We start from the raw sequence: 14,528 nt of genomic DNA, 5'->3' as shown, positions 1-14,528 counted from the left end.
AGGTACCCTATACATGGGTGCACATGCAGAGTAAAACGTCTGGAAAAATCCACTCCAGAATCTTTGCAGTGGTTAGAGAGTGAGACTGGGGGTATTTGATGGTCATAGAGACCTCAAAACTCATCTTGAAAATGCCAAGTTCAATCCTGCCTCTAGGTTTTTGCACTGGCTGTGTCTTCTGCCTTGGCACACTCTCCTTAGAGGTATTAATATTGCTGGCTGCTTCTCTGTCAGGTCTCTGCTCAATTGTCCCCTCCTCAGGGACCTTCCCTGATGCCCCAGTCTCAAGCATCCATCCCCAGGTAGAAAATTGAGTGGCTGAGAGGTGGGGGAAGGAGAAAGACTTCCCATCGTATACCATTTTGTACCCCTTGAATTTGAACCAAATGAACTTATTACCATTCAGAAAAGTAAATGAATAACAATTTTAAAAACCAAAGTAGATTTTATCACAGCCCCATTTTATTTTCCTTGAGACACTTGTCAGTGCCTGATGACCTTATTTATTTGGTTTCTTTGAAATATTTTATTTATTTTCTTTTTAGAGAGAAGGGGAGGGAGGGAGAAGGAGAGAAAAATATCAATGTGTGGTTGCCTCTCACACGCCCCTCCCCCACCACTGGGGCCCTGGTCTGCAACCCACACATGTGCCTCAACAGAGAATCGAACGGTGACCCTTCGGTTTGCAGGCCGGTGCTCAATCCACTGAGCCACACCAGTCAGGGCTATTTATCTGTCCCTTTGTTTTCCGTCTCCCCCCACACACTGGGAGATGAGCCCCTCAAATAGGCAGGAATCTCAGTGAGTCCCCTGATTGATGGCCATGAGCAGGTGCCCGATACATTTGCCAAATGACTGGGCAAATGATGTTTGGGGTGTTTTTTTTTCCTACAAGATAAATGTATTTTGAATCATGTACTTATAATTTAATAATAAAGTCTCTTCCCTGCCTCCCACCCACAACAGATGAAAAATGGAAGGGGAAGAGGTTATTGAACTAGGTGATCTCTGATGGTTTGTTCTGCTCTAAATATTTCACAAACATTTGATTTGGGGTGTTTGGTTTTTTGTTTTTTTTTCTGCCTAGATAGTGAGTGGAATTTCCCCTCTCATAAGACTTTTTGTGAGAGGGAAGTAGGAGAAGGGGAAATAAACATTCTGGGGTTCCTCCATCGGCATGTCTTCCTTCTGCTGGTCCATGTAGCTGGGGAGGGGGAGGTCTCTAAGTTCCACTGTGGCCCCAAAGGACGGCAGCTGTCAGGCCTGGAAGTCCAAGGCAGAGCTTGAATGGGTGCCAGTGACCTTCCCCGCCCCATTCTGCACCTTCTGTAACACAAAATACAGTGGACGGTGAATAAGCACCCCTTCTTTCCTCTCCATATCTACTTCCTTATATTTTGGAAACACTACTAATACTTTCATTTGGGGAACCACCATTCCCCATATCTCAATCCATCAGGTTTGGATGCACTGGACCCCAACCCTGAGCGATAGGAATGGGCTTGTGACCACAGTCTGGCCTGTCAGACACAGTGACTGGCAGGCATGTGACCCAGTGTGGCAAATGAGAACCAGCTCTGGAACCATTGCTGCGATTACTGGGAAACTGGTGCCTACACTTCACGGAAGATGTCAGGCGCATGGGATGTGAGGCTGGAGCTGCAACTCTGCTACCTCATGCTGAGACCCTGCCTGGGAATGAAGCCAACTCAGAGGAACTAAAACTAGGAGATGATTCCTGATGACATCAAATGACAACTGGATGCAGTCATGCCTTATGTCCCTGAGCTCTTAAATTACAGGGCCCAGTAAATTCCCTGTTTTGCTTTCCCAGGTTTAGTTGGGTTTCTGTCACTCATAACTCAAATATTCCTGATGAGTACCTCCTTCTACTGCTCAGACACTATCAATAAACCTCCTCCTGGAAGTGGGAATAACCAAACTCTCTTTCCTGCTTTGGAAAAGCCTGTAGGCTCTGGTCCCAGCTTCCTCCTTCCTATTTCCTCCCTGAGCCGCACCCCTTTGCCTTCCTTTGTGCCGCTCCACCCACAGCCTCTTTGGATGTCTCCAGTTCTCACTATCTGGGCCCAATTCACAATCTCTCTAAGATCTAGGCCATCCTCTGGGATATCCTGGTCTGCAGTGCATCCCGGCCTGGTTAGCGACATTCCTGGAATTTTTCTGCCTTAGACCTGGATGGAGGGGGTGTTGCTTGGAATGATGGGGCTTTACAGAGCATTGCAGGAGGCACATTTCTTGGAGGTGAAGCACAGTCTTCTGCTTCTGCTTGTCCGCCATTATACCTAGCACAATGCTTCAGGGCAGGAGTGAGAATGAATATATCAGGCAAGTCCCTTGTCCCCTCTCTGGCCTCAATTTCCCAGCCACTATGGGGGGGGTGGGGGCCGAATTACATGCTTCTAAAAAACATTCAAAACACAGGGTCCTGCCCTGACCCCTGTGGCTCAGTTGGTTGGCTTCTTCCCGCAAAGCAAAGGGTGGCAGATTCCTTTCCCCGTTAGGACACGTGCCGGGGTTGCCGGGGTTGCCTCGGTCGGTGCGGGCGAGGCAGGAGGGGGCGGGGCCACGGATCGATGTTTCTCTCCCTTTCTCCCTCCCTTCCCCTTCTCTAAAAAAAGTAAGTAGGCAATCGGTGGCAATTTCTCTCACACCGGTGTTTCTCTTCCCTCAAAAAATCAATTAACGTATCCTTGGGTAAGGATTAAAAACAAAACAACATAGGGCTCTTACCTCTCAGCGCCCCCCTTAGGTCTGAAAGAACGGAGAATAAGCTTCAGCAATGACAGCTGCCTTGGACAGCAGACAAAGGCCCTCAAGACGGGACCCTCCTCTGGCCACCTCTCCCCCTTTCTACCCCAGCCCACCCAGACTCCCTTGCAGTGGAGCCCTCCCTCAGGACGTAAATCCGGGGCATCCTCCGAGACCATAGTCCTTAAAACTCTCTTCAGGCTTGGGGGCTCCTGGGAAGAGGAACACAGCTCTGAGAAGAAAGCAAGGGTTAGGGAAGCTCCCCTGCTTGCCGACCACCCTTCCCGCTGGCTGTGCTTCTAGAGTTTGCCCACCAGCCACCTTGTGGCCCAGGGCTTCATCCAGTGCCAGCTCCTACCTGATCGCCTCCTCACAAGGCCTGGCAGTCCCCCAGGAAGCAGACCAGGAGGAAAGTCATGTTGTCCAGGCTGCCCAGAAGCAGGTGGAGAAAAGGGCCTGGTGGGAGACCGCTGAACGCCTCAGCACAGGGCTCCGTGCCCTTGGAAGCACAGCTCCAACAACCCTCGTGTTCTTGTGCCTCTCTCCCCAATCGGATTATGCTCATTTCTCCCAAGTCCAGTTTATCTGCCAGTCTAAACCTACCCATCCCACCACGACTACTAATCTTTTAAGTTACACCCCTCAATGTTCTAGCATTGCCCCATCAAAAACAAAGCTTCTTCCCTCTCTGCTGTCGAAGTGCTCCTCCTGGTACTAATCATGCCTCAAGACTTACTCCTCTGACCCAGGGCCGTCCCATCCCAAAAGACCACGTCCTTTCTCTTAAATCCCTTCCATTTATTTATTTAGCCTTCAAGTATCACTTTCCCATCTTGCCTCAAGGCATCCCTCAGGCTCCACACTCTCCATATTTTGGCCTTGTCCTATTTCAGCAGGCGCCATTTAATGGAACCCCACCCCCTCTTTAATTTTGCTCTCGCCTCTACATTAAAGACCTTCCTCCCTAAAACCATTAGGTTCTTCCCCTCAGAGACCCCAAGCCCTGTCCCAAGACCTGGCACAGACACGTGTCCAACGGCTGCGCTCAAAGCAGCTCTGGGGCAGAGGCCCAGAAGCGCCAAGCGGAGGCGTGATGTCACCAGTCTCGCCAGGGCAGCGCCAGACATCTATCCTATACACCGTCGGAGGCCAGGAGCAGGAACTCGTCCTCGGCCCGCCGTGCCAGGGCGGTCACCTCAGTCTCTGCGGAAACAAGCTGCAGCTCAGGAGGCCCTCCTGAAGCTCTTTGTAGGCAAAGTCACCCAGTGCTCTCGATATTGCCAGAGAGCCCTTGAGAGTCGGCGGCAGATGGTGCCGCCCGCGTCATGGATACGTTCGCGTTTCTGGGGCCCGGAGGGGTCGATGGTCCTCGGTGCTGAAGTCCACAGCTCCCGCACGGTTCAGCACCGCGCGAAAATCACTGCAGTGTGCCAGGTATAGAAATTGCGGAGAGACGAGCAACGCCACCGCGGTGGAACCGCTCGGCTCGCCGAGTGGCCAGAGCGAGCGCAGGCGTGCGTCTGCGCTCCAGAAGGCACGGCGAAGCGTCCCCTACATGCCCTCGGGCTGGTCAGGGGCCGGGCCCAGCGCCTCAAGCACGTGGCCTGGAAGATGACACGCGCGGGGGAGGGCTGCACACGCCCTGCCTTGGCCGTCGAGGACCTCAAAGAAAGCCCAGCTCGGATGCACCCCGCGTAAAGCGAGCCATGCTCAATGCGCTTCCTCCATGTGCGCGCGCCAGCCCTGAACTGCGCTGGCCCCGAAGCGCAAGCTCCAAGATGCTGCTTCACCCCCGTGCGGCCGCTGGGCGCATTGCGGCGCGTCCGGTAGGAACCGAAGCCTGTCCGGAATCGTGAGCCCCGCTCCTCCTCTTCTTTCTTGAGAGCTGAACAGAGGAGACGCTCCAGCAAACGGGCAGGGGCCGCCATCCTTTGGCCCTGGGACCAAGGAGGCACCACCCTCTGCACCTGACCCCCCAACTGCACTAACCCCCTCCACTGTGAGATTTTAAACCACTGAAATCTCCTTGCTATGCCCTTGACCTGCACTCAAGTCGAATCACTATAAGAGATTAAGCTCCTGGGTCTCCTTTCTCCCTCACCTTCAAAGCGAGGTTTGGGATCAGGGTCAGGAAAAAATGATAGTAGCAAACCAGCATTTACCATGTGCTACACACTATTTTACATCATCGTATCCGATTTACCGAAGGGAAAATTGAGTAGCCGAACAAGCAGGAACACGAACTCGAGAATCCGTGTCCTTCACTGCACACTCTTGGCTTCAGTCCCCAGCCCTGCTCTGTCCAAGCTCCGTCCACCTCAGTGGGCTCAGCCCCGTTTTAAAATCTTTAAATTCTCCATTTGTTTTTAGTTCTACCCCACCCTTTCTGGGTCTCGCCGCCGAGCTCCGGTTGCTTCTTTTCCAGGTCCGGCCACTCATACAAGCCCACAGCCTCAAACTCTCAATTTTCTCACCCCACCTCTAGCTCCACCTCTTAACTACAGGCCAGCCCCTACATTCTCCTAGCCAAAACAGGCCCTCTCCTCAGGCCACGCCCACCTTCTGGGCCACGCCCCCTCCTGTACCAGGTCTATTTCCTTTAGGCCACGCCTGTAGTTCCTGTCTCCTCGATTGGCCCCTCCCAAATACGGAACACTTAATTCTAAATTGGCTTAAGCCCCACCCACTTCTGAGATCCTCCCCTGGTCGCAAAACTTTCTGGGTAGTTTCTATCCGCCCCCTTTCCCACTTCCTCTGAGAATCTAGGCTCAAATCCTACTTCAAAGCAGTAGAATCTTTATACCCTCTACTCAGTGCCACCCCTCGCTCCGTTCCTGTGAGATCCACGCTCCCCTCCCGTTTCCCGAGCCCCACACCCAACCCTAGGCTCCGCCCCCTCCCCTGCAGGCCGCGCCCCCTTCCATCTAGACTCCGCCCCCAGGCCGCCCTTTACAACTTCTGGGCCCTGTAACCTATCCCCTGAGCTCCGCCTCTCTAGTAGAAAAGCCCCGCCCCTTCCCCCTGTGTCCGCGGTGCTGCCCCGCCCCTTGCCCTCCCTCAGATCCAGCCCCGCCTGTCATCTGGCCCCGCCCCCTGCTCCGCTCTGCAGTGCCTTCCCCACCGTGGCCCCTCCCGCCGCCGAGCGGAGCTGAGGGCGGCGGCAGTGGCGGCGGCGGCCGCCGGAGCAGCCCGGGAGGAGGAGGCGGCAAGGATGGCGGCGGCGGCGTCGTCTGGGTGGAGATGAGTGCCCGCGGCCCCAGGCCCAGGGCGGCGTGGCCGGAGAGGGCGGGGGTCCCGATGCAGTCCCAAGGGGGGCCATGGGGCAGGTCCTGCCGGTCTTCGCCCACTGCAGTGAGTAGGGGCAGCTCGGGCCTGGTGTGGGGCCCAGAGGCGCCGGTGGGCTCCTCCTCGGGGTCCTCTCCGCGTCAGGCGGCGGGCGAGCAGGGACGAGGGAGGCGGCGAAGGAGACAAAGGAAGCGCTCCCCTCCCCCGCGACCTAGTGGCGTAGGGGGCGGCCTGACCCGGAGGACCTGAGTGAGCCAGGGCGGAGTGGGGGGCACTGAGATAACTGGCGTGGGGCGCTGCGGGTGCGGGACGCGCTGCCGGGCCCCGCCCTGGGATGAGGAGGTTCGCCGGGAGCTGTCCCCTTCCCTGGTGCTGGCCGCAGCCGGAGGGGAGGACAGTTGAGTGGAGGGGTAGAGCCAGGATGGGGAGAAGGGGGTCTGACCCCCGCCCCATCGCCCACCTTCGCATCCCACCTCCGTTTTCTGCCCTGACTCACAGGCAGCCCCCACCTCGCCCAGGCTGTCCACCCTCTGTGCCTGGGAAACAGCCATTCCTGGGCTGGGCCCAAGACTCCTGGGTCCTTAGCGGGCTTTACCACTGACTAGTAGTAACTCCGGACGAGATTCACTCTGCTCCGGGCCTGTGATTCCGGGCCTCCGATTCCCCAGCTTAGGAAACAAGGTGGGGGCGGAGGGCGTCTGATTCCAATTTCCAAAGGCCATCGAGCGTGTCCTGGAGGCAAAGCCGCAAGCTCGGTAGCTCTGAGGCGCTGGATTCCACGACGGAAAACGCCTTGTCTGACCCCCACGATCTCTGAGGCCAGAGCTCTAATAGTCCTCGTCTAACATTCTCTGTCCCATCCACCCGTGGTTCTGACAGCTGGGGGTTTCAACACTCTCAGATCTGGCCACTTGCATGTCTGGGAAGTCCAGAGGCCAAAATTCTAAGAATTTATTTCAACACTTTCTAGTATCATCCCAAAATTCTAAGATCCTGTCCTTATTTTGGCTTACAAAAAATGGCTCTACGTGATCTCCCTCCTCCGCCTTATCTATTATCCCTCCACTCCCCCTCCTCCCCTCAGTTACTCTGCTCCAATCACACCTTTGCACCTTCCTGTTCCTCAAATATGGCAAACAGTGCCTACCTCAGGGCCTTTGCACTGAGCTTTTCCATCTGCCTGGAAGACTCTTCCCTTGATATCTGCATGGGCTCCTCACTTCCGTCGGGCCTCTGCTCAAAAGTCTGTCTTAGCAGAGAAGTCTCCTGACCATCCTTGTCCAAAATAGCACCCTCTCACTTTCTGTTCCCTAACCCAGCTTTATTTTCCTCCACACGCTGAAAGCACCCACCTTTGTATATTTAATAGTGTACTGTTTGCTTCCTTCATAAAGAATAAGCTTTATGAGGGCAGGGATTTTGCCTATTTTGTTTGCAGCTGTGTCCTCAGAGTCTAAAACAATGCCTGGCACATAGTGGGCACTCGATAAATGGTTGCTGAAAGAATGAGTGAATTGAAACCTCCTAGAATTCCAATTTGAAGATTCTGAGATTAGGGTCCCTGGATTTTGAACTTCTAAGACTGAGCTTCTGGTAGAAGTGACCGCTTTGACAGTCTGTATGCAGAACGTTCTAAAGGTCCTGCGGTTCAAATATTCTAAGATTCCTTAATTTGGACCATCCACCTTTCCAGCACTGAGCGCTTCAGTGATCCGGACAGTCTAAACTTCTCACAATCTTTTGACTTTTTCACTCTCGCAGAAGAAGCTCCATCGACAGCCTCCTCTACCCCTGACTCCACGGAAGGTAAGTGAAGAGGGAGGAGCTGAGAATGTGACTTGAAAGGGGCACTCAGCTGGGTAGGCGGGCTGAGGAGAGCAGGTCAGAGGCCTGCTCTGAGGAGCTTACACCCTCCTTTGCTCACTGCAGGAGGAAATGACGACTCGGATTTTCGGGACCTGCACACAGCCCGGGAATTCTCGGAGGACGAGGAGGAAGAGACCACGTCGCAGGACTGGGGCACTCCCCGGGAGCTGACCTTCTCCTACATTGCCTTCGACGGCGCGGGGGGCTCCGGGGCGCGCCGGGATTCAGCTGCCCGCCGCCCCAGGCCCCAGGGGCGCTCAGTATCTGAACCGCGGGACCCACCCCCTCAGCCTGGCCTGGGCGACAGTTTGGAGAGCATCCCCAGCCTGAGCCAATCCCCGGAGCCCGTGCGCCGGGGAGACCCCGACACTGCTCCTCCGGCAGAGCACCCCCTGGAGGACCTGGGGCTCCAGCTGGACCAGCTGGACTGGGCCGCCCGGGAAGCGGGGTCCGGGGAGGACTCTTCTACCAGTAGCTCCACCCCGCTGGAAGACGAGGAGCCCGACGGATCAGAGACAAGAGAGGCTGGGAAAGGTGAGATGTCCTGAGGTGCTGGGACCAAGGTCCCAAGGGTGGGTAGTCTCTTCTCAGGGCACCTCCAGGGTGAAAGCTCATGGCCTTCTCTCTCTAACGCACCAGAACTGGACGTACAACTCGGACTCGCTCAGTCCTCGCCGCCCGAAGTCTTAACTCCACAGTCCAGCCCTGGCTCTGGGACCCCTCAGGCCCGTACCCCGTCCCCACCCGGATCCCGGGATTCGAACTCTTGGCCTGATGAGCCCTCGCTGGACGAGAAAGAGGAAGAGCCATGGGGGCAGCTGGATCGGGAGCCAATCACGGGGCAGTGCCTCGTTTGCACGAACCAATCAGAATTCACATTGGAACCACACTTTCTAGGTAAACTGCCCGAGTGAAGGTGCTTCTTTGCATTACAGTGAGGGTGGGAGGATTGCGATTTAAAAGAACCAACTTCGCGAAGGAAAGGAGGAGAGTGGAGAAGGAGGAGGTATTACTATTAGCTAGACCTTATAAACTTCACCCTTAAAAAGAAATTTTCCCCCCATTATCTAAGATTACCATGGACTCTTTTTATATAGATTTCCCTTCCACTTGGGAAGTTAGCCCGCCTGCGAATATTAAGATTGGATAGTTCGTTAAAAAAGAAAAAAGAAAAGAAAAGAAAAAAATAAATCCCTCTTTTGGAGTGCTCCCCCTAGGGGCTGACTTTGGATAGGCCAAATCACTGAGAAAACAAGGCTCTCTTCTAAATGTGGCTGTGGGACATTGATAAATAAACTCTGTGCCTTTTAAAAACTGTCCTCTACCCTGACCACATCAATTAGCCAGTTGCAAATAGACCCTGCCTTACTTTAAAATATGTTCAGCCTCCATGAACCGCCAAGGTTTGCTTGTAGACATCGTTGCTTTTAGCTGTTTACAAAGAGAGCCACCCCTTTTTGGAGTTGTTCCCACCTCTATGGAGAGCCATTGGCTGGATAGGAAGGGGCACCGCCCCTCTGCTCCCTCCCTCCGGGTTCCACTGAAGTGGGCAAAATCCCCGAGAATCCGCGGTGTCCGCAGTCTCACACTCGGAGCAGAGATGGGGAGTAAAGGTGGGCTTGCGGGCCGGAATGCGACGGGGGCTGGAGGGCGGCGGAAAGGAATCTAGATTCACTATAGCCTTCAAATCTGGAGGGATGTTTCTTATTGGTCACAGGTTCCCTGGAGCTGCAGGCTGGGGCTGGGGGACTTTGGGACTGTCTAGGGAGCGCGTGGAGAGAGCGTGGGGTACCCTCTCCCCCAAGACAGGGCTTTGGAGTCTAAGAACTGGGAGGCCCCCTCCCCCAGCCTCAGGCCCAGGCGGCGCTGTCACTCAGTAGCTGGATGGGCCAGCACAGCTGCAGGCGAGGCCCCCTCCCCCCAGCGTGCCTAAACTTAGCCCCCGTCTCAGGCGACCCGGCTCCTCCCCCACGCACTGGCACCAGCTTCGGGGAGACTGCGGGGGAAGGCCCTACGCATTGGGGTTGGGGAGAGGCCTGCCCTAGTTAGATGTAGATGGGAGGATGTGTACAGGGAGGATACGGAAGGACGGGAGGCAGGCTCTGGGAAGGACCAGTCCGGATGGGTCAGAGTTTGATTGGAGTGAGGGTGACAGAATGGGAAGTCTGGAAAGAACTGGAGGGTTCCAGATTTGCGGTTCAGGGCTCAAATGCGAGCGGATTATTGGGAGGCCTGATAAAGTTTATATGGGTGAGATGAAACATTGGGGACTGGAGGTCATAGGTCAGCCTTGCGGGAGTGGTGACTTCAGGGGCTCAGAAAGAGGTCAGAACTGGGTCCTGGCCAGATAGCTCTGTTGGTTAGAGCACGGTCCCGATCCACCAAGGTTGCAGGTTCCAGGTCTGGTCAGGGCACATACAAGAAGTAACCAATGAATGTATAAATGGGCAGAATAACAAATTGATGTTTCTCTTTCTCTCTCTCCCCCTTCCTCTCTCTGTCTCTCTATAAAATGAATCAATGAAAAGAAAAAATTTTAAAAGAAAGAGGTCAGAAGTTTGGGTTAGGGCTTAGGAAGGAGGGTGGTGTTTTGCCCAAAAATAAAAAGAACAGTAACACCCACTATGGGGCAGGATGCTTGGAAATGATCGCTCCCGCTTTGCTCCTGGAAATAAGAATTGTTACAGTCTTGCTAGTAAGCAATCTGAGAATACTTATGACATTCATAAATACATAACTAGTCCACCCAGCCATTCCACCCCTGGGATTCTATCTTCCTCGAAATTCTGGGAGATAAGAATATCTGTAGAAAGCTAGGGCTTACAAGTGCTGTTGGGGAAAGGAGGGTATGAAATAAAATGAATGGTCCAACAATAGATATGTGATTGGATACAATGAATGATAGCAGCTGCACTACAGAATATCATGGTGCTCTGAAAAGGAATGAATTAAGAGCTATTCCAGTCGACTAGCAGAGAGTTCTAGGAGGGAAAGTAGAGATGTGTATGAAGCAGAAAAGTGTATATATGGTTGCATTTTTCATAAATAATGAACAAAATTATGTCCACACATAATCTATGAGTAGGAGTAAGATAAAGAGACTTGCTAGATGGTTAGCTTGGGTTTGCCAAGAGAAGAGGGAAGGCAACAAGGAATAAAAGAAGATACTAGTAATTTGGAAACTGGATTGAGGCTGAGACAGGTGTGTCAGGGGGTCATGGTTCAGCCCTGAGACAGGAAATGGGAGGTCAAGAGGTCGGCCAGGCCAGGCCCGAACCCCAGGCTGATGGCTCCCCTCCCCCACAGTGGCCGACCTGCTGTACTGGAAGGACACGAGGACATCAGGAGTGGTCTTCACGGGCCTCATGGTCTCCCTGCTGTGCCTGCTCCACTTTAGCATCGTGTCCGTGGCCGCCCACGTGGCCCTGTTGCTGCTCTGTGGCACCATCTCTCTCAGGGTTTACCGAAAAGTGCTGCAGGCCGTGCACCGGGGGGACGGCGCCAACCCCTTCCAGTGAGAACCCCCACCCTGCACCCCGACTCTGCCCAGACCCCACTGCTGACCCTGAGTCAGGACCCATGGCCTCCGATCAGGCACCAACCTCTCACCCTGGCCCTGGCCTGGCCCATCCTCCTCCCCTTTCTGACTCCAACCTCACTCACCCTGACTTTCAACCACACTCTGATCTTTCACTTGCAGCCTTCACCTCTGATCCTAACCTCTGACCCTGAATCCTTGATCCCTTCTCCTGACCCTGACCTTGACCTTCGCCCTGTACACCTGGCCTTCTCCCCCACCCCCATTCCTTGCCCTTGCCCTTGTCCCAGCCACGCCTCTCAGCCTGGGCGCCATCCACCCACTGAGTCACCTCACACCGCATTGTCCTCTCAGGGCCTATCTGGACGTGGACCTGACCCTGACTCGGGAGCAGACAGAGCGTTTGTCCCAGCAGATTGCCTCCCAAGTGGTCTCTGCGGCCACCCAGCTGCGTCATTTTTTCCTGGTAGAAGACCTCGTGGACTCCCTGAAGGTGCTCGGAAACCCCCATTGCCTCCTGGGTTCCCAGCATTCACCTTGCTGCCCCTGGGGGGGCGGGTAAGAGGGCCATTTCTGGGTAAGTTCACAGCCTGGGGAGTGCTCTATAGGCTCTGCTGACCCTGACCCTCACCCCCAGCTGGCCCTTCTCTTCTACATCTTGACCTTCGTGGGTGCCGTCTTCAATGGTTTGACTCTTCTCATTCTGGGTGAGCTGGGAAGGCTGCCGGGGGGCTGGGTGAGGACATGGGTCATGGGGGTGGATGGCAGGCAGGGCTCCAGATGGAACTGTTCATCTGTTGGAAGAACCCTGACTTCCATCTCTGTGCCCACAGGAGTGATTGGTTTATTCACCGTCCCGCTGCTGTACCGGCAGCACCAGGTGAGTTTGACAGGCCCTTGGGTGGCAGTATCCCAGCCAAGCAGGGGTGGTCTATCTGCTTCCCCACCTCTATTGCCAGGGTCCCATTGACAGATGTCCCAACCAGGGACAGGAGGATCAGCTGGTGTTTCTTCCCTTGAAAGAATGAGGATCTGGCTGACATATGTCCCGACCGGACACTGGTCATCTGGCCGCTGCCCCTCAATGGAGCTAGAGTCTAACTAATTTGTTTCAGCAGCCAAAGACAGGCATTTTCATTGGCATCCCCTAACAGAGCCAGGATCTGACCGACGTGGCCCAACGCAGGCAGGTGGATTAACTGATGCCGCTCCCCAACAATGCGCCCAAGGTCTGACCGACATGTCCTAGCTACAGTCAGTCTAACTGATGTCTTCTCTCCCTGACACAGCCTCAAACGGAGCAACACTCATCCCAGGCAGAAGCAGGCAGACAGATGAATGCCTTCTCCCCTTGGTACCACCAGAGACTGACAAACATACATTCCAGTTGCAGATAAACAGACAAACCAATGCCGTCTATCCTTACACATAGTCTGGGTCTGATGAGCACCAGCCCAGCCACCAACACAGGTGGACTCACTGATGCTCTCACTCCCTAAACCCGCCAGGGGCTGACATCTCAGTCAGGACTGGGAGGATGACGGTTGTCCAGAATGCTGACGGACCCGAGGCTAACTGACACTTATCCTATCCGGAGACACGGAGCTGAGAGCCAACTAATGCACACGTCCTTGCCAGAGAATTCTAATTCCTTCATGTGCTGGAATCATCGAGACCTCAAAGTCAATTAACGTTGAATTACGCTAGGATTTAGATTAATGACAGCCAACACCAATGCCCTCTACTTTCCCCTTGTCCCTAAACACACACACACATAACTCACCCAAGGATTAACAGTCATGCCCAAGTGACAGGTTCACTGTCGAGTTCTTGTGTATTCACATGACATCCGTCTCCACACAAAGTGGGGCCCAACTGATTGACACTTCATCTTCAAGTTCTGTCTTTCAGGGTATTTTATCAGGTTTAAAGTTGAAAGTAGAGGGATGGGCCACTCCCCACAGCTCCTGATTTGGAGGTGGGGGAGGAAGCAGCCTTCTGAATGAACTGGGGGTGGGGGAGCCCCCTTCTAATCTCTCCTTCTACCTGTTCTTGGTGTTCCCAGGCCCAAATCGACCAGTATGTGGGATTGGTGACCAATCAGTTGAGCCACATCAAAGCGAAGTAAGGGCATGAGGTGGAGGTGGATGAGATGGGGTAGGGGGGAACTTGGGAACTGCTCGCCCTTCCCTGTCCTTAAATCTCCTGGGAGGGTGCCAGACAATTCCAACGCAGGCCATTCGATGGAGGGCGGGGCTGGCTCTGGGCTAGTTCCCCCAACCAGCTTTCCCCTTCTTTCTCGGATACCTACCCAGCTTCTTGCCCCACCTAACTCTACATGTTCTTCCTCAGGATCCGAGCTAAGATCCCAGGGACCGGAGCCCTTGCCTCGGCAGCAGCCACAGTCTCTGGATCCAAAGCCAAAGCCGAATGAAAAGGGTGTCTCTGCCTGCGGGACGCCTGCCCCCACCCCCTGCACAGCCCTCTCCTCCCCCTCAATCTCCCCTTCATCCCCACCCTCTTCCCTTCTCAGCCCCAGCCATTTCCGGGTGGGTGTCTGGATCACTCACACCAGGGAGTTAGCGCAAATTGCCTGAGCGGCCAGGACTACATTTCCCAAGAGGCTCTGCTCTAAGAGTCCAGGGAAAACGAGGCACCCTGGCTGGGGTCCTGCTGGGACTTGTAGTTGCCTAGCTGGGGCACCCGCCCTGCACTTACGCGAACCCGCCGCTGGAGGCGCCGTGAGGGGTTGGTGTCTTCTGGACGCTACTGGGCCCAAAGCCGGGGCTTTGCATGGGGCCCAGGGGAGGCCTGAGCTTGGATTTACACTGTAATAAAGACTTAAGTGGAAAACCCAAGGCTTCTTGTTTTTCAACCCCCTCCAGCTTCCATCCTCCTTCCCTGAAAGTACGTAAGCGATATTCAAGGAGGAACCTTCCCCATCTATGCGAAAGAGGCCCCCTCTTCCATCTGTTTAGATTATGAAATGATTGCAGGGAGGACGCTGAGAGATTGCCCATCCCAGGACTAACCGGGCCTTGGCAGCCGCTCTCAATACCTGTGCTGAAGG

At 54.5% G+C, this 14,528-nt stretch overlaps 2 protein-coding genes across 2 annotated transcripts; one reads left to right on the top strand and one right to left on the bottom strand.

The window, feature by feature from the left end:
* Positions 1-1,257: 1,257 nt before the first annotated feature.
* On the bottom strand, positions 1,258-4,697 carry PPM1N (protein phosphatase, Mg2+/Mn2+ dependent 1N (putative)). Its single transcript, XM_054588389.1, is given in 11 exon segments — positions 1,258-1,326; positions 2,886-3,001; positions 3,084-3,159; positions 3,161-3,203; positions 3,786-3,841; positions 3,843-3,898; positions 3,901-4,011; positions 4,014-4,067; positions 4,070-4,118; positions 4,120-4,619; positions 4,622-4,697. Coding segments are annotated over 11 exon segments (1,206 nt in total).
* Positions 4,698-6,071: 1,374 nt separating this feature from the next.
* Positions 6,072-14,311, top strand: RTN2 (reticulon 2). The gene is made up of 10 exons (XM_054588611.1): positions 6,072-6,120; positions 7,816-7,860; positions 7,984-8,454; positions 8,560-8,817; positions 11,227-11,434; positions 11,813-11,951; positions 12,096-12,165; positions 12,292-12,338; positions 13,524-13,582; positions 13,811-14,311. The coding sequence occupies exons 1-10, from the start codon at positions 6,087-6,089 to the stop codon at positions 13,890-13,892; spliced, it is 1,413 nt and encodes a 470-aa protein (XP_054444586.1). The 5' UTR covers positions 6,072-6,086; the 3' UTR covers positions 13,893-14,311.
* The last annotated feature ends 217 nt before the right edge of the window (positions 14,312-14,528 follow it).

The sequence above is a fragment of the Pteronotus mesoamericanus genome, unplaced genomic scaffold (genome assembly GCF_021234165.1).
Source record: "Pteronotus mesoamericanus isolate MK-2021 breed Mesoamerican mustached bat unplaced genomic scaffold, CSHL_Meso_final scaffold_137, whole genome shotgun sequence".
NCBI classification, from domain to species: Eukaryota; Metazoa; Chordata; class Mammalia; order Chiroptera; family Mormoopidae; genus Pteronotus; species Pteronotus mesoamericanus.
The sequence above is the reverse complement of the archived record's forward strand: the minus strand, read 5'-3'. Positions and strand labels throughout refer to the sequence as shown.

Coding starts and splice junctions, on each gene's coding strand:
- RTN2 (XM_054588611.1), top strand. CDS start 6,087: ATGGGGCAGGTCCTGCCGGTCTTCGCCCACTGCA. Junction 7,861..7,983: donor TACCCCTGACTCCACGGAAG/GTAAGTGAAGAG, acceptor TGCTCACTGCAG/GAGGAAATGACGACTCGGAT. Junction 8,818..11,226: donor ATTGGAACCACACTTTCTAG/GTAAACTGCCCG, acceptor CCTCCCCCACAG/TGGCCGACCTGCTGTACTGG.